General features: G+C 42.8%; 1 protein-coding gene across 10 annotated transcripts in view; it reads right to left on the bottom strand.

Annotated features, from left to right (window-relative positions):
* PDE1C (phosphodiesterase 1C) overlaps positions 1 to 19,458 on the bottom strand; it is a 446,101-nt gene that overhangs the window by 206,981 nt on the left and 219,662 nt on the right. Inside the window, exon 3 of one of the 10 annotated variants that reach the window (XM_039862684.1) lies at positions 14,840 to 14,866. The exons of the other annotated variants lie outside the window; for them this stretch is intronic. Coding sequence (XP_039718618.1) covers positions 14,840 to 14,866 — 27 coding nt within the window. The remainder of the gene's footprint in view (positions 1 to 14,839; positions 14,867 to 19,458) is intronic. 10 annotated transcript variants of the gene reach the window in all.

A 19,458-nucleotide genomic window follows, 5' to 3' on the forward strand; every position in this document is an offset into this window, starting at 1 on the left:
CTCCTAAGGAAGTGCCAGAGAGGGGGCAGCTCAAAGAAAATTCTCACTTAGGCAGCGGAGCGATGTCCTCTGCATGCCAGGCAGGACTCGCTTCCACTTACTATAATAGTTTTTCAAAACAGGGACTTCTCTACCGCCATATAGTTTGCATCCGAAATGCCTTTTCTTCCTGCAAATGGTGTTCCTTTTCTGAGAACCACATACACAAGAAATAAGGACAAAGAAGGAAGTATCTAAGCCACCAGGTCAGCCACATTCACTCATTCACCTTCCCCAACACACTCATCCGGTGGTTTTACTTGGGAAAAAAACAATGAGTAAGAGGATATTTCCCATGAAGTTGCTTATGAAAAGGTTGGGGAGACAAACAAGAGTTAAGCGCTGACAAATGTGACACTGCCAGTACGGATGAGGCACCGGGAGATACAAAGGAGGAACAGTGCTTAGAGCAACCTGAGCACTTAGGTGCATGTATTAGAAAAGATAAGAGGTTTAAAATTAATGCTCTAAGAAAATCAAACCCCAAGTAACCAAAAGGAAGGACAAAATGAAAAAATTTAAAAAATAAAATCAGAACACAACGAAATATAAAACAGACGATAAAAAATTAAAGACAAACGTTAGTTTTTTAAAAAACATTAATAAAAGTTATAAACAAGTATCAAGCCTAATCAAGAAATAAATAATGGGAGGAAGCACAAATTACTGATATCAAGAATGAACCAAGGGATATTACTACAGATCTTGCAGACGGTAAAAAGACGGTAAGTGACATTATACCAATAAATATCACAACATAGATGAAATGAACAAATTTGATAAACGCAACTTACCAAGAATGACACAAGAAGAAATAGAAAGTCGGAACAGCCCTATACCTATTAAAGACAGTGGTTATCCAAGTGTGGTTCCCCGGACTAGCAGCATCAGCAACATCTGGGAACTTTTTGAATTGCAAATCATCAGGCCCCACCCCAGAACTACAGAATCAGAATTTGGGGGGCAGATTCAGCAAGTCGACCATTGAACAACATGGGTTTGAACTGCAGAGGTCCACTGATATGTGGATTTTTTTCGATCAGTATTCTAATTGTATTTTCTCTTCCTTTTGATTTTCTTAATAACATTTTTATTTGTTAGCTTATTTTATTATAAGACTATGGTATATAATATAAATAACAGACAAAATATGTGTTAATCAACTATTTATGCTTTCAGTAAGCTTCCGGTCAACACTGGGCTATTAGTAGTTAAGTTGGGAGAGTCAAAGTTATATGTGTATTTGTGACTGTGTGAAGGTCAATGTCCCTAACCCCTGCATTAAGGGTCAACTGTAATTAACAGACCTTCCTAGTGATTCTCATGTCATTTTAGAACTCTCTGAATAACATCTTCCCACAAGAAACCCATGCCCAGATAGTTTCACTGATGAATTCTATCACACATATAATAACAGCCTTACAAAAACTCTTTGAGAAAATAGAGGAAGAGGGAATCCTTCTCACCGTTGTCTTTAATCTCTACTCCCTTATGAAAGATGTAGGAGAACTTTCCATCTTGAAGTGATTCCTGGGCTCTTTGGATTGAGCTGTTCTGACACACAAGTGGTCCAAAGTGTTCAGGTGGCCACACTGCACTCTCTCAAAGAGGGAACCATCCTTATTAATTGTCCTCTTTCCTTTGCTTGCAGCCCTTAGAGGAATGATTATCTACTTCTCCAAGCAGTAGCTAGCTAAGGTTCACCCACGGGGATACCCATGGCACAGTGATCCCGCCTTATCCCTGCATAGCAAATCTCACTCAAGCCAGAGCAGAAATGGCATGCAGATAACAAAAGCAGTGATAAAAATTAACTATCCGCTCATGTTATTTCCTCTAAATAAATACCCATACCAACCTTTCCACATCTGGCTATTTTGTCTTATTCATCCTTAAGTCTCAGCTCAGCTGTCATCTCCAGCAAGTCTTTTCTGAACCCCATACTAAGCAGAACATCCCTCCTCTATGCTTCCATCAAAACACCCACATTGAAATTACCCACCTGGGTCCCTATCTCTCTCCCATCATGCTACTAGCTCCTTGAAGGTAGAAACCACATCTTGCTCTTTATTTCTGTTCATATTTTGCAGTGCTCGAACATCACATAGTTGATACTCAGTAAATATAGTGAAATGGAGAGACTGGAGTGGAGCCAGACAAGGCAAAAATCTACATCCATAAATAAAATATGCTTCACTTGATTCTACTCAATTCTTTTGGTAGAACTCATTTTTAAAACTATGTACTTTTAATTTGCTCTCTGTGCAACCTCTCAGTAGTATATCATTAATGCAAACCACGTGGACTGCCTTTCATTTGCATATCTGACCTCCCCCTTTTAAGTCCCTGGTGAGTGTGTTAGGTCCATGCCCACTGACCTGTGTACTGCAGGATCTATTAGAAGATGACCACAAGGGCTGAGAGCACAGCAGTGAGTTGACGACACCTTGGATCTTTGGCTAAAACAGTTGGATCCCTTCTCTTAGACCCTTTCTGCAGACTTGCACTTTGTCTTTCCCAGCTCTATGGAGCAGCGCGCAGCACCAGGCAGCAGCTTCTCCTACCTCTGCCCACAGCTTTCCGGCACCATTCCAACTCCTTGACTTGAAACCCTGAGAATCAGTCTCCTGTACGAGCAGAGTAAGTCCTTGGGGCAGGTCAAGTTTTACAGAGAGTATGCAAGATCTCACTCTTAATTGTGATGAGGAATGGCATTCTGTGGCCGTTAATTTTTGTTGGGAGGGAAGGCATTATATTAACAGTTAATATTTATTAAGCACTTACTACATACCAAAGACTGGGTCATATGCCACACATGCATTGTCTCATTTAATCCTTATCAACAACGTTGTGAGTTAGGTATGATTAATAGCCCATACCCTGAGAACATGGATGCTCGACTGGCTAAAAACTCACAAAGTTAGGGAGGGGTAGCAGTGAAATTTAAATTGGGGCCCCTCAGATCCCAAAATCCATGTTCCGAGTGCCAAGGCCATTGTTACCCTGCTTATAGATTTCTAGCATAACCATGCCCCTACGAGGTCCACACAAATCCCTGGCAGCAGCAAGTCACTGATTCCAAGGAGGGGGAACTATCCACTCCACCCATCTAAAGATCAAACGTAACCTTTAAACATGATTCATTTTCCACACAAGAGACTGATTTAAGGAAAATTTATTTCTATTCAAAATAATGATGCTAAATGAGAAGCGATTTAAGCTTTACAATGGCTTCATCAGAGCCTCGTCTGTCAAATCCTCAAATCGTGCTCCCAGAACACATTTTTCAACATAGAGAAATCAATAGGGGGAAAATACAGATGTAAAGCAAACAGGTGAAAGCACGGAGTTAGTGTGATCCAATGAGCATAAACCACGGTCCTAAAGAATAGCTGTGCTCATGAATAGCCATTCACCACCACCACTGCCATCATCACCATCACCATGATCATAATCACCATCACCACCACCATCATCGCGTCATGGCGGTCATGATCGCCGTCGCCTTGCCGTCGTCGCCGCTTGCCGTCGTCGCCGTCGCCGTGGGTCATGATCATAAATGCTTACTTGCCGTCGTCGCCGTCATAGGCGGTCGTAGTCGCCGTCATACTTAAAATAAATGCGCCGCCAGCAGCAAATCGTCGCCATCGCCGTCGCCGCCGCCGTCGTCGTCGCCGTCGTCGCAATCGCCGCCGCCGCTGTCGCCGTCGCAAATCGTCGCCGTCATGATCACCTTGCCGCCGCCGTCGTCGTGTCCGCCGTCGTCGATGATCGCCGTCGCAGAAGTCGCCGCCGCCATCGTCGCCGTCGCCGTCGTCGCCGTCACCGTCGTCGCCGTCACCGCCGTCGTCGTCGCCGTCGCCGCCGTCATTTGTCGCCCGGTGCCGTCGCCCCTTACTTGCCTTAGCAGCGCTTGCCGTCGCCGCCGTCGTCGCCGTCGCATCGCCGTCATGATAAAGCCGTCGTCGGCAACCGTCGTCGCCTGCCGTCGTCGCCGTCGCGCCGTCGTCGTCGCCGTCGCCTTGCATCGATTATCACCAATACCATCACCACCTACCACCATCATCATAATCATTATCACCATCACCATCATCACCATCACCATCACCACCATCACATCACCATATCATCACCATCACTATTACCATCACCACCATCATCACCATCCCCACTATTACCATCACCATCATCATCACCATCACCATCACCGCCATCATCATCACTATCGCTGGTACTGTTATTACTTAGGACCTTCATTATTATGTCCTCTGAAGGAATGAGGTTACTGTGGACCCATTAAAAAGGCACTGTTTGCATCACCGAAAGGGTTCATTTTCTTTCTTTCTTGATAATGGATTATGAATGAGCAGTGGTGACTAGTAAATATATCGCTATTACTAACAACATAGGAGGAGCTTGCCCTTGGACTCCAGACAGAGCTATGCTTTCAGAGGTACCACACTGGCTACTAGACTCAGATCACCTTCAAGGGGTCTTTTTGTTGTCTGGGGTACTAAGCAGGAATCCACTCCAGTTTATAATGAGGCTCACTTTGTAGCTACTAGTTTTCACTGAAATGACTATGATAATTTACTTTCTGCATCCCCACATAAGTGGGATGGGACTTCATGTACCAGTAAATTTATTTCATTTTATGGCCTCCTATGTATCAATATGCAATAGTATCAAAATGTTTCTTTTAAGATCTGTGATTTAATGCTTTTTCAGGGATAAGAGAATATAACAGCATGTAGAATTTATGGTTTCTGATTTGATTCAGCATAGAATATACTGGATTTACATAAACCAAACAATATTATCCCTTCAAAACAACTTCAAAATCCCTTTCAATGCATGATTAAAAGTGCTTTTAAATTTTTTCCTACAAAATTTAAATGCATCTAATATACCTATAAAATCTTATATGTCAGCTACATAAACTATGACACAAGATTCATAAATTTGCTACATAAACAACGAATCAGGTCAAAATAATAATATTAATAACAACAGCTAAACCCTTTACACTTACTAAAAGCCAGGAAGTACACTAATGCTTTCACTCTTCATTTCGTTTAACCCTTACAACCACCATGTGTGGTTAAGTACTATTATTATTCCCTTTCGTACAGATGAAAAATAAGACCTGAGTCTTAGAGCAAGCTTTCTCTACCTCAACACTCCTGACATTTTGGACCACATAATTCTTTATTATGGTGAAGATGTTTTGTGCATCATAGGATGTTCAGCAGCATCCTTGGTCTCTACCTGAGAGATGCCAGTAGTAACCCCACTCCCAGATGGGACAACCAAAATTGTCCCCAGACACTGCCAAATGTCCCCTTGTAGCAAAATTGCTCCCATTTAAGACCCACCAGCTTAGAGAAATTAAGTCATTTATTAAAGATCGTACACCTAGGAAAAAGTTGAGCAGGGATTAGGGGACAGGCATGCCATCAACCAATAAAATATAAAGCTAGTCACTCTGTGATAGTTTAAAGGACATGAATTTTCTCTCAAAAGAGAAAGCTAAAAATGAAGATGAACTACGAGTGCCCTCCTACAGAAAGGTCTTCTATGACCACACCAGACAGGGTTGTTCTACTTTGGTTTCCTAATGAAGACCCATTTCCCGATGGCTATCGTCCTTGAGTAGCTTACTCCCCAGCCTCACCTACCCCAACCTACCCCAACCTGCTTTCTGTCCTGTTACATCTGTCCCAAAAGACAATCACCAATCACTTGTTAGGGCTGATTTCACCCTTCAGTAAATAAGACACGGTCCCAGCCCTCACAGAGCTCTATAAAGAACATGACATATCTGCTTCCTACCAGTCCCCTTGGATGGTCCTGTACCGCTCAAAGTCTGAGCCCTTTGCATAGTGGCCACTGAATTCTGGTTTCTCTCTGAGGGGACTCCGAGCCTCAGTGACTGAGCACTTCCCATGTGCCAAAGACTTCCTATGTGCTCCATATATATTATTTCATTTTAGGATCCCAAGAATTCTAGGAAGCAAGTACTATTATTTCCATTGGACCAAGAGGAAACTGAGGTTCCAGTAAGTAGGGAACCTACCCAAGCATCGTACAGGATTTTAACCTAAGTAAGCATAGGGGACTCCCAACTGCTGCTCTTGACCTAACCCTGTGCCCTTTTCATTTCGTGAATGAGCAAAGGCTACAGACATGCCTCTTCCAAAGCATGTTCTTGGCTTAGTTTACTCATTCCAGCTTGTTCAGAAATTTTCATTCAGGTATCCTCTCCCTCCCAACATCCAAAAGTTAGAGGAATTGAGGATCCAGAGCTGAGCGTGGAGAGGCAAAGGGGAAACTTCAGGCAGTGACCTCGTGAACTTTGAAAAAGGCATGATCACATTAAATCTGAGGCGAGAACACGCTTTCTTTTATCTGATTCTATTTTCGCCATTAGCTTTTTACGCACAAAGAGTTGTGTATTCACGTATGACTGATGACATCACTTCAAAGCACTTTAAGCTGTTTAAACTAAAATAGACAATTTTGAAAAAAAGAACCTGGTGGTAGAGGGAGAATTTCTCCCCTCAGTCACATTATTTAAATGTAACTTGCTTTGGGGTTTCTTTTAAGGCTTCAACAAACTTTCCTGAGAGCTCGAGCCTTTGGGTTGAGGCCAAATATGAAAATTTTCATAAATAAAACATCCTGATGAGAAAAGAACAATTGATGGAGTGGGGAAATGAACTCCAAAAGGCATGTCTTTATGAAGCTTTGATTTTACTCAGCTTTGAGCAGCTTCGTGGAGGTGGGGAGGTTCCACAACTGGAAAAAAGTTATGAAATCTCTGGGATGGAAAGAGCTCAAGAAGCTTCTGGCATCTCAAAGACCTGCCTTGAAACCCTGGCTCCACCGCCTCTCTGCTTTGTGACCTCAGTCAAGTTACTTACTTTCCCTGAGTCCCTCATCTGTAAAACAGGATCACTGTGAAGATTACATAAGATAATGCGTGTGAAGCACCTGGCACATAATAGACACACAATAAATTTAATCAACAGGGTGCCCTTTAGACATATCGATGTTTTTGCCAAAGTTTGTGTTTGGCGATTGTCCTTTAAATGTCCTTCTAATAATTAGTTCACATTATTTAGGTGAAATTAGAAGCGTGTAAACTGAGAGTGATCTGGCTAGTGGCCAAAGGACCATTCCTATGGGGCCAGATTCTACCCAGGGACCTCTGTGCTAACTGGCAATGTTTTTCCTTGCAGGTAATTCAGTTGTACGGCATAGAGTGTTTGCCATTACAACAAATGTTGTTCAGTGGTCTGGGATTTCTTGTGGGAGGACCTCAGTCATCAGAATTAGAGAATATCATTTTTGAGCCAAAGGAATTAGAGAACTCCTCGTGTTCAATCTCATCTCTTTAAACATGAGGACACTGAGACCACAGAGGAGAAATCTGACACAGCTAAACCAGTGACAGAATCCTAATCTAGTCCTTAATCTTTCATCTACAACAGTGGTTCTCAAACAGAGGTGATTTTACCCTCCAGGGGACATTTTTTGATCCTCACAAATAGAAGAAGGGGGTGGGAGGTTGCTACTGGTATCCAGTGAATAGAAACCAGGGATTTTACTAAACATCCTGTGATGCACAGGACAGCTCCCAAAATGAAAACATCAACAGTGCAAAGGCTAAGAAACTCAGATCCACACTGTTGGATGCAGCACCTCCAAGGACTGCAAAAGCTGCCTCTTGAGCTGCTGCTATTAGGAGTCAGACTTGGCCCCAGTTTGGATGCTCTCACCAATGACTGAATCAATCGAGTCAATTCTGCCTGTTTGGTATTGAGGGCCACTGGGATTAGGACGGATTTAGAGATTTGCCTACTCAGGCAACTTAAAGTCTTGGCTTAACTTCTGAAGCACAGTGATATGTCCAGCGTAAGTGCTACTGAAGTCTCAAAGAGGCACTTAGCTCTTAACAGGCAATCTAAGAAAATGATTCTCAAAACTATTTTGGCAAAACACCACAGATCAGTCAAATGATGCACACCGTGCAATGATCAAAATATTCAGAATAATGCACCTCAAACAAACACATTTTACCGAACATCTCCAGGATTCATTGTTGGAGTGGAGGAAAGGCAGAAACTGAAGCATTGATATAGAGCAAAAATACTCTCAGAGTTTCTACCCAAAGCTAGAGTTCCATTGAAAAAACTTAAGTAGAAAAGAAAAGCAGAGTTAATGACCCAAGCAATTACGTGCTTTCTGGTTCTTGCCCATGCATGCTCTTTGGTTTGCTGATCTCATAAGATTCCACCGTGGCCAGTGTGAGGGCCAAATAAAGCATGAATGGGGATGTATGTGGTGATCTGCAAAGACATTTGTACATATGAGTCATTTATCAACCTGAGCTTATTTACACACGGTTCCACCTGGTAATTCTGACTTTAGTTCGGACCCATGGTAAACATATAGGGAGCATCCCAATCTGATTTACTCATAAAGTCAACCCATATTTAATAATTATGTCCAAGGCACCATGTTTTGGGGGAGCACATCCCCTACTTAATAAAATCACAACGATGCCAAGAAGAATGACATGCATTCAATTAACTCTTGTACAGGGAGTTAGAGCATCAATAACTGGAAGAGCAAGATTTCTCCTAGGTAAAAAGATCTAGGGAGACTCCACTGGGCGGGGAGGGGAATGACATTTGAATTGGATTTTAAAGAAGAGATGGGTCTAAGGCCATGTCACCCTGAACAAGCCAATCCTGTCGATCTCAGAAGCTAAGCAGGGTTGGGCCTGGTTAGTACTTGGATGGGAGACGACCTAGGAAGACCAGGTGCTGTAGGTGTAAAAAATAAAATAAAATATACAGGATTGTAAGCTGACAAGGTCCTTGCAATCTGTGAGGTCAAACTTCATGTGGGTTGTCTCAGTCTTAAAAAAAAAAAAAAAAAAAAAAAAAGAGAGAAAGAGAGAGAGATGGGATTTCAGCAGTTAAAAAATAAGAACATACAAAATTCTAGAAAGATTATTAATGAATAAACGGTGACAGAAAACACAAGGCAAATATGATATGACAGTCAGTGAGATGCTCAACTGGACTGTCACGAAGGGGAGTGGCAGGCAGCAACAGAGACAAAGCAGGAACGCTGAGGTGGAGACAGATATATAGAAATCCCTAAAATCCTAGACAAGAAGATAGGTCCTTACGAACCAAAAGAAAGCCCACGGAGGTTTGTTGTTGTTATTTTTACACACACACAGCACAATCAGAGACACTGTTATCAGAAGAAGTTACCAGACATGGCTGGGCAGGATGGAGAAGATGAAGGAACCAGAAGTAAGTGGAGCAGTCAGGAGGCTATTCAATAATCTAAGAGATGAGTGATGAGACTGGGCCAAGATCATGGGAATGAAAACAGCAAGAAGGAAAAGCCCGCGAGCTGTAAGAGACCCATTTATCATGGGTAAAAGGGAAGAAGAAAAGTTAGAGTTGAAGAAACACATACAGCAGAAGAACATGGAAAGTGACTCAAAAGTTTGGATTCCAGGTGAGTGGGAAAATGATAGTCATCATGAGACATGAACGTGGAAGAGAAAAGAAGACTGAATTGTAGCTCGATGATCCTTTTGACTCAGAACATGACAGCTCAATGCCAGGGTCACTCCTGCTACTAAAAGCCAGATATATTACCCAGCCTCAGTTCTTACCGCATCTCAGCACCCTCTCGTACCGAACCTAGTTCCTAACTCCTGCTACTCAGTCTTTCTGGGTCTATATCACTCCCCCTGCTGCCCAGACTTCTGCTGATACAGTAGGAGGGTGACTGAGTGAGGAAGGGGTGAGCGAGTAGCAGCTGCCCGAAACTCTGACCTCTGACCAGAGTTCACCGGAAATGACAGTATTTGTTGACCCATCCCCATGTAAACTGCCTTGGGCATTATCCCCTGTGGGATAATGTGTCCATCTGTCATCTGTGCTCCAACCAGACCACTGCACTGCTCTCTTTCTAGTCAGCCCTGACATCCTGCATGCACTTGCATGTTGCCCTGATTCATTTGGCAACCTTGAAATATAAACTGGACATATTCTCATGGCTGCTACACATGTTCTTACTACTTTGAGCCTTTATTAGTCATCTCAAGCATAGGAAAACACTTGTTAAAGGACTTTATCGTTCAGAAGATCTTCTCGTCCCTGATGTCATCACTGATCCCTAGACTCTAAATATTAGTACTACTAAGTATGTAGTATATAGATTGGTTATCGACAAATTTGTAAAAATGCATGCCTTAATTTATCCTATCGCCCCTTTAACTTTCTCAATGAGGTATTTAGCTGTCATTTTTCATTGCAAGGCAGAGGACAACAGTCTGCCAATTCCAAGTCAATAAAGCTGAAAGAGCTTCAGAATTCATGAGTCTTAATATGAACCAGGAATGAAACGGGCACAATTCAGCAGAAAATGCACCTGCTAACACAGCAATACAACTGCTTAGGAGGCAACCTCCCCAAAGGGTGAGATCTACGCACCTTCCCACCCCCACATGAGACGATCTATTATTAACAGCAAAAGCAGCAGTTCTATTGATGACTCACAAGTATGCTGACTCATAAAGGCTGAACATGGGCAGCCTTGACTAAGGGAATCATTTGCTGGATTTAATCAGTTATTGGGCTCATCGAATGTGATTACTGGGCCACATAAAAATCCAAGTGAAAGAAGGGATTAGACACTTGGGGAAGAAATAACTCCATGTTTACCATGCAACAGAGAGGCCACTGTATTATCTACATGTGTGATATCAACTTTATCAATTCTGTCCACCTATGTTTATGTCCTGGGCTGTCTTCCTCCTAATATCCAGAATATTTTTGAGCCATTTGGCCCTTTGAGAGAGAAAACATAAAGAATCAACAAAACATACATTTTAAAAAGACTTAAAAATATGAAGAAAACACAGAAAAGATTCTGAACCATCCTTCTAGACTTTTATAAGCCCAAACTTTCAAGCCCCATGAATAATAGGCAGTACTGCAGGCTACCTTTTTGGTCTAGTGTGGGGAGAGTATATATAATGCAAGCTCTTCCCAACAGCCCTAATTGTCCCCAGTGACCTCAACACATATCTATTATAGCACTTACACCCTCTGTTACAATTATTTTATTCACACGTCTCACCTACAAGCCTGTGTACCTCTTCACAGCGGGTGTTTCTTACAGATCTTATTTCCAGTATTTACCTAAATACAAGGCAATAGTAAGTACTAAGTAAACTTTCATTGAATTGAAATATTTTTGTAAAGTACTATGAGCCTGCCCATCAATATGATATGATTATCAAAAAGATGAGAGATGCCTTTGGCTAAAATTAGTTGCTCACAGAAATATTTCCAGATTTATAAAATGAGTAAATCAAATGTAGTCAGAACCAGAACTTCTTAAACTATCTAAACAGAGCTAGGATTAATAACAAACAAATCAACAGAAACCTTCAAGCTAAAGAGAGTTTCAATATCCAGTGTGGTTTAAAACCCCAACTGCCTGTCATCCTGCGTTCGCAGTCCAGACATATGAAAACTGGACATGTACATACAGAGGTCGCTCAGGTTTATGGATGTACCTTTATTTGTACCTCTGATTGTGCTGACAAATCACAGCATTTCCTAACAGACTGGAATAGGGGAGAGAGAAGGGGTTGGGGGGGAAGGTATCTGTGTGTGCATGTTTCAGAAGCACTTCCAACATTGATTTGGCTTATAACGTCATCTCTGATAGCAATTCCTTTCTTCAGGGGCATCCTAGAAGTATTAGATTATTTCTAGGTACTTGTGATTACTTTGTACGTGGCCCGATACGCTTTCTCAAAGATATAAATTTCTCACAGCCCAACCCTGACAACTTGAAGCTGCAGCTGTATTAAGAACAACCTGACGAGAATTTTATGGAGAAGCAGGTTTCCTGTATAATCCTCTCTAGCTATCAAATTACCATTCCACCACTTCAGCAAATCTCTTGGAAGGATTGGTTCTGATGGACAAGACTCATTCACAAGGCAAAGCGATGGTTCCTCTCAATCATGTTTATTTAAATCCCAATTCAATAAGGTTTTCTGTGCAGAGTGAAGCTACTGGTGTCCTTGCTAACCCAGTAAAAGGTATTTATAATTACACTCTTTCAGCTGAAATTCTGGTCTTGGAAGAGATGAGTACACTCCCCTTAATGCTAAAAGTGAGGCTCAGTGGACTCGCTGTCATAGAAATATTTTCTTGGGCTACTAAGATCTGCCTCGTGAACTCTTTAAGAAAGATATCTACCTCAGATGAGTTGCAGTAGGATGATGATGATGACTTTGAAAGCAAGTGGATTTTTTTCCTTCAACATGGCTTTTAAAGATAAATAAATACATAAGTGAAATGAAATGAAACTTAGCAAAAAAAGTTTAAATGAAGGTAGATAATTTTTGTATCCTGGACTGTCCTTCCCCTGATGTCTAAAGCAAACCTATGTGATCTTAAGCTTTTTAATATAACATTTATGTCATTTTGTTTCTCTACATGAAGCTACCAGCTCAATCTGGCTAACTACTAACTGAAGCCACAAAACTATACTTAGAACTTAACCAAGTCCACATGAGCATGCTTGTCCCTAACATGAAAAAAAAATCATTGTTCCTCCCAATCTGAATGAACCATCAAATAGACAAACCAACATTCAAACAGACCAGCACCTGACGAAGGGATCAAAATACATTTTAAAGTGTCTACCACTCATCATATGAGGTATTCACACTCTTCGAATTTATAGACCCCTGGAAAAATCCCAAGCAAAAGCATTCTGAAAAAGGTTGACGGTTTGGTACATGAAGAAGACCTCAAATTCTGTAACACCGTTCCATCAAGAGATGTAATCTCCGCCCTCTTCTCTTGAATATGAGGGCGGGTTCCACCATGCCAGTTTCTGGGCTTAGGCCATAATTAAGAAGCTGGCAGCTTCTGCTCCCTGTCTCTTGGAACACTTGGGTTAGGAAGCCAGCTACGAGTGCAGATACCCTGAGACCACCATGCAATAAGAAGCCCTAGTTCCGCAGAGACACCCAAAGGACGAAAGCCATGTGGAGAGACAGGAAGGAACAAGGAGCACCGAGACTCCCCACATGTGAGTGAAGAAGCAGTCTTAAAAGCGGACCCTCCATCCAGCAGCCCCAGTGAACACCAGATGGGTCAGATTCGAACCACTCGGCGAAGTCCTTCCTGAATTCCTGACCCATAAAATCATGAGCAAATAAGAACTGCTGTTTTAAGCCATAAGTTTAGGGATGGTTTGTCACTCAGGGACAGATTAGGAGACATGGGTCTATTTCATGTGAAAATAAGGGTGTGATTAAAAATAGCAAAGGTCAAAACAATCCTCTGTTAATTTGCACTTTGCATGACTTCACTGAAGCTGGTACAAGACAGGTCGGTTTTTATTATTATTATTATTATTATTATTATTATTATTATTGTTGTTGTTATTATTATTACATCGACACAATAAAATTTGCAACACCATTCGTGTCAGATATGCAAAAACATGCTTTCAAAAATAATCAACATAGTAATTTAAAACTTGACAGGTGTGAGCAGCTCTCCTGTAAGACTCCCTCTTACCTATCTATCTCTCCTTAAAATAAAATCGAGGCAACTTTGAAACATGTCATACCCCAGGTTAACTACATGTGACAATGAGAAATTACCATTTACTACTGACGACTACTATGCCCTCTAACTTCAGTGATTAATTTACATCCTGCTCAGTGGTTCACATCCAATTACTACCATGAGCCCGATGAACCCAAACAAGACAGAACTATTTAGCCATCTGTCTGAGCTCACTATTTTTAGAAAAGTATAGCAACCTCGCAGAAGCTTTATAGTGTCAGTTCGTTTTCTCTCAATGACTCGTGCACCTCTCCACTGCATATCAAATCATCACACCACTACTTGGGATTCCTGACTTTATCTGGAAAACAGAGCACATAGGAGTCCGCGCGATGACATGATACTCCTTAGAAAAGGTAACGGTGACGTGGTCGTCTGAAAGTACCACTGTTGAAACCTACTGGCAGGTTTTAATTGCACAGGTGACTTTTAATATGAAGGTAAACGCTTTAAAGCTATCATACCAAAGTCGAACGCTATCAATGAAAAGCAGACATGATGGACTTTTTGGACTAACTGTGAGCTTTGAATGCTTGGCGAACAAAAAGGCCTAAGCAATTCTATTTTTTTGAAATATGCTTTCCAAACTCGTCTCAATAAAACAGAGTAATGGAGGATGACGACAGTTGATATTCTTCTTTAAATCACCCTTTCCGCGGATAAATCAGAAAGACCATCACTGCTTTTCAAGGAATTTGTACCTGTGCTTTGAGCTCAACAGCACCTTGTCCATGAAGCAGGTAATGGGAGATTTCAGGCAAAGGAGAATTCAAACACTAAAAAGTGATGCCTTCAGCATCATCACCACCACCCCCTAGCCAAGGTTTTAGTAAAATCACGAGACAGCTCAGCAGTAGCAAGCCTTTTACCCCAGCAGACCCACTCTCGTGAAGGTAGACACATGCTGGGCCACACGAAGGGCCCGCAATCAATTTATAATTACAAAGGCAATAGCAACACAAAGATAAAGCAGGCAACGCACCGAGGAGGAACCAAGAGACTGTTTATTACAAATGAGCGTCTACCATGAGCCAGATTTGTGAAGAGCTGTGCCACAAATGACTCCACCAATCAGCTTTCCTTTCCCAGAAAGACACTCTTACCTCTGAGATGTTTTCTTATATTTCCTCCTGTAGGAAAAGAAGCATAAACACATATCAGGAAAGGGTTTGCGGCAGGCAGTGAGTTAGAAAAGGAGCTTCAGCAGGGATGAACACGGAGGGAAAACTTTGTAGAAGGTTCTCTCTGTGAGGCTTGTGGGTCTCAAAACCCAGTTAAAAGCTTTGGTCAGATGCCTATGGCCATTAACAGTTACAAATAGCAATCCAAGAGCTCGATGGCTCTGCCCCCTATGTTCTTCCCTTCCCCCTCTGAGGGCACTGGAGCCTCTTGGTTGAGATCAGGACTTAAAGACAGTAAGAACCAGGTTCAAATCTCAGCCCCTCCTTTACCAGATCCACAGGGTGTGCTGACAGAGGCTGCACAGCATTCTTTTTGTCTGGCATATGGTAAAGGGTCAATAACCATTGGCTATTTGTACTGCAACCCCCATCGTCTACCACTGAAGTCCCTTTAAAGATGTGCCTTTTAAAATATAAATGTGTAATCATGCAGCTAAAACCAAACGATCAGACATAAGTCTTCAGAAAAGGAAGACGTGAGGAACCGGACAATCACAAAGTCTAGAAGCAAAAGTGGTGAGCGCAGCATTGGGAACGTGCTAAGGGCTCGGCTGCGGGCTCGGGGGACACTTCTCAGGAAGCAGAAGCGCAGGGAGTTCTGCCCACCTCAGTCCTCACTTAGCCTGGGGCAAATCTACTGGGGTTAGGGCTTCTTAGTCTTTCACAGGGAGAACATCTGTTCTGGCTATCCCACGGAGGTCCCATCATAGTAACAATCCAAGGGAGAATGACCACGAACGTTTATTTCCCCCGATATCCCAATGCTTTTCACGTTGGTGTCAGACTCTGAAGATGGTCAGCGGAGTTTTAATAGGGGAGGGATTAGAGGAAGACGGACCTCCTGGTAGCATCTCCGGGAAGGGCAATGCTTCCCGCTCGCCCTTAGTTCCACATCTACGTCCCCATTACAGTCACTGCACCTAGGAAGCCAAGCCACTGACTTGCGAAAAGAGTCGTATGTCACCTGTTGTTTTTTTTTTTAAAGGCACAGATGTTTCAAATGCAGAATCCTGATGGCCTGTGACATTTTGCTCAAATGAAGACATTCGTGGCAGCACTACGTGTTAAGTGCAGAAAGCAGCAAGCAACCCATAACCAACAGTGTGGTCTCGACTGGATATGTACTGATATCTACTTAACCGAAAGGAGACGCACCAGCATGACAGCCATGATCCCAGGCTAATGGGTTAATGGATCATTTCTTCTATTTTCACTTCTATGGATTTTCCAAATTTTCTTTATATAATAAGCACTATGAATATAATTAGAAAAAAAAAAACAAAATATTTACCTGTATATACACAGTCACACATGTAGATATACACATATATAGAACTATATGACTATATGGAGATATTTACACGTATGAATTACATAAACAGGGAGGATGGTCAGCTAACTGAGTGTGTTGGCTGTAAAGCGGGAATAATCAGAACACCTCTCTCAGGAGCTTGTGGTGAAAAATAAATGAGGTCACCCACCGGAATGTCCGCTCCCCAGAGGCAGTTCTTTGTATGCATCCCCACTGTATCCCAGAGCCTAAAACAGGGCCTCGCACTCCCTCCAAAAGCGGGCATGCATGTGCACTGGACCCTGTCGCCAGTGACAACTCACACTCTCCCGGCGGCAGCCAAAGGCACAGGTTACATCTACGGGCACAGAGCACGGGGGGCTGTGGGTGTGCCCGTGTTGGCCCCGCCATCTAACACACCGGGCTAAGGAGCCTCTGGCAGGACCAGGAAATAACCCGGTGAGAGTGTGCGAGGCCCAAAGCGAGGGGCAGGAGGACTGGACGGAGGCCCCTGGCTTCTGTCCAGTGGCCCAACTAGTTCTATCAGCAGACGGTATCTCCGGAAGCCAGAAGGAGGAGACTTTCGCTATTGGCTTCCACAGACTTCTCCCAGCATTTGTCAAGGACCATACATACTGCTGGGAGCGTTAAAAAAAAACATCAAAGATGAACAAAACTAAGAATGGCTTCTTCCATTTTCAGCACTACTAGTAAGAAGCGTTCGACATACATCACTAATCCTCATAATAACATTAAGATCCACTCTCTGAAAGAATGTGAATTCTAAAAAAAGGAAGTTCAGACATGTGCCTCGAGTGTTATTTTATTATGACAACCAATACAAGGAGAAGCTCGGGCAGCTTCGTGAAAGAGGTGCTCTTGATTGATGGGTGGGATTTCAAGGAGAAGAAATATGTCCGTGTGAGGCGGGCCAGTGAGGAGGGCGTGCCTCAGAGTCTCAGACCAGCAGCCCAGGCCAGCTCAGCCCAGCCCGGCCACACAGAGAAGGAGGCAGCAGGTAACATGGCTGAAAAGTGTTGAGGACAAAGTCGAAAAAAGTAATAGCGTCCTTTTTTTTTTAAAGATGACACCTGGGGAAAGGGGTCACTTCTTGTATTGTCTTATCTCATCTCTGCTTACCCAGAAAGACAATAGAGCTCTGGAATGTGACAGGCCTGGTTCAAAACCCAACTCCCTCTTCTCTCTAGCTGTGAGACCTCAGGCAAGCTCTATGCTAAATCAAGTTTTATTTTCCACAGCTATGAAATGTAAAGAATAATCTCAGAGGACATAATCTGCTGAATGAATTTGCCAGGTATCGTGCATGCCATGAAAGGGGCATTTTAAAAATTTTAGGTCCCTTCGTCCCTTGTTTTGAGCTTCTTGAGGTCAGGGGTCCTAGTGTTTGGACCTCTATATCTATCTCAACAGCTCATACATGGTCAGCACACGACAAATGTCTGCTGGCAAAATAAATGAATCATGTGCGCCTGCCACTCACGCCTATCAAAATATGTGTTGTATATTTGGTAGATCCAAAGAAAGAGAGACCAAAAATCTGATTGTTCGGTCCGGCTCACCTTCCCAACCATCCCTACCCTCATAGATGTGTTCTCAGCCTCACAGGTCCTAAAGTTCTCGCTTCCCATCTTATCCCATTTAGACATAAATAGTCCCAAAATCAAGACAGGCCCAATCCAAATAGTGTCCTCTTACACTGGAATGGGAAGGTCAGCACCAGAAGCACAATAGAAAACACAGATCCAAGGAAATCGTCCTGCTCAAGATCTTGTGACTCGACTCACGCATCATCTTGTCTGAGCAAGATTCGTGAGGCCTGACTGAGCCCGACTCATCTCTCCGCTGTCAGCTCAGATATCCCTCCTGGAAACCTTCTAGGGCCTCCTAAACTGGGTAACTTCCCTTTCGTGCGCCCCACAGTGGCCAGAGCCCACCCGCATCATTGCATTTGTCACTCCAGACGGTTATGACCTGTTCCGCTGAGGGCAGGAATGATGGCTTGTCCACTACCTGCTAGTGCTTCTCTTATGTCTAACGCGACACCTGGCAAACGCAGCTGTTCATTACATTGCTGTGGAATGAATGAATTTATCGAGAAACTGATCCAAAACTTGCTTTTCTTTTCTCCTGCTCATTTCCCCTCTGTTTGGTGATAGTTTCCCACGAGCAGTGAGGACATGTACATCTACCGTGGTGATCTATACAGGAAGATAATGAGAGAAGCAGGGGGTGCTCACAACTGTTGAGCACCTCCTCTGTTCCATGCCCGTTATATAATAATCTACTTTGACCTCCTACAGATCCTGGGAGGTTCACCTCACTTTATACTCAATGGAAGTGAGGCTCAGAGAGGTTAAGTCATTTGCCTAAGGATACAGAATCTTAAAGTAGGTGAGACAGAAAGCAAACTCTGAAACTCTCAAAGCAAATTAAGGAAATTAGGCAAAGTCAAAGGGTGCCAGGAGGAAACTTAGACACTAGACAAAAACAAACAAAACCAACAACAATAGAACACACTGGGTTCTTTCCATCCAAACACAGGAAATGAGCTGGAAAAGAACCCAGTTTATTTTTGGCCTTTTGTTTTTAAGAACGTCAACGGAATTTATCCCTGATTCATAACCTGCGAGACCAAGAGACTGTTTTTAAATGTTCTGTTTTTGTGTTTCGAACTTACTTTACATTTCTAATTTTTGAAACTTGAAACAATACACCGCTAATCTGGAGATTCACATAGCTGGTTGGAGCTGGTGTAGAAAGCAGAGAATAAACAGGAGCTATTGAGCTCTGGGATCAGGCAAAGCTGGCAGTGTGGGAGATGGCAAGTCATCCATCCCTACGAGGCCAGGCTAAGGACGCTGCATCCATGGGGGCCTAAAGCAGTGCTTTTTAAACTGTTCCCCAGAACGCTCTCTGCCCTTCACAGACACAGGTGTATGCATGTGCGCGCGCACACACACACACACACACACACACATACACACAGATACACACACAGCACTGTTCGTTTTTCAGTTTTTTTAAAGCATTATACCATAATGCTTTACGATCACTTGCCTGAGCTCAAATGCTTTCTCCAACTTATTGCATCCAATAAGCTGTGTGAACTTTAGTAACCTTCATCACTTTCCCAACCACCAGTCTCTTCAACTGTAAAATCTAGGTAATTAATACCTGCTCCACAAAGTGATGTGAGAGCCGAATGCAAAAAATGGACCTAATGATTTAC

This window comes from Pteropus medius, unplaced genomic scaffold, assembly GCF_902729225.1.
Source record: "Pteropus medius unplaced genomic scaffold, Ma_sr-lr_union100, whole genome shotgun sequence".
In the NCBI taxonomy this organism is placed as follows: Eukaryota; Metazoa; Chordata; class Mammalia; order Chiroptera; family Pteropodidae; genus Pteropus; species Pteropus medius.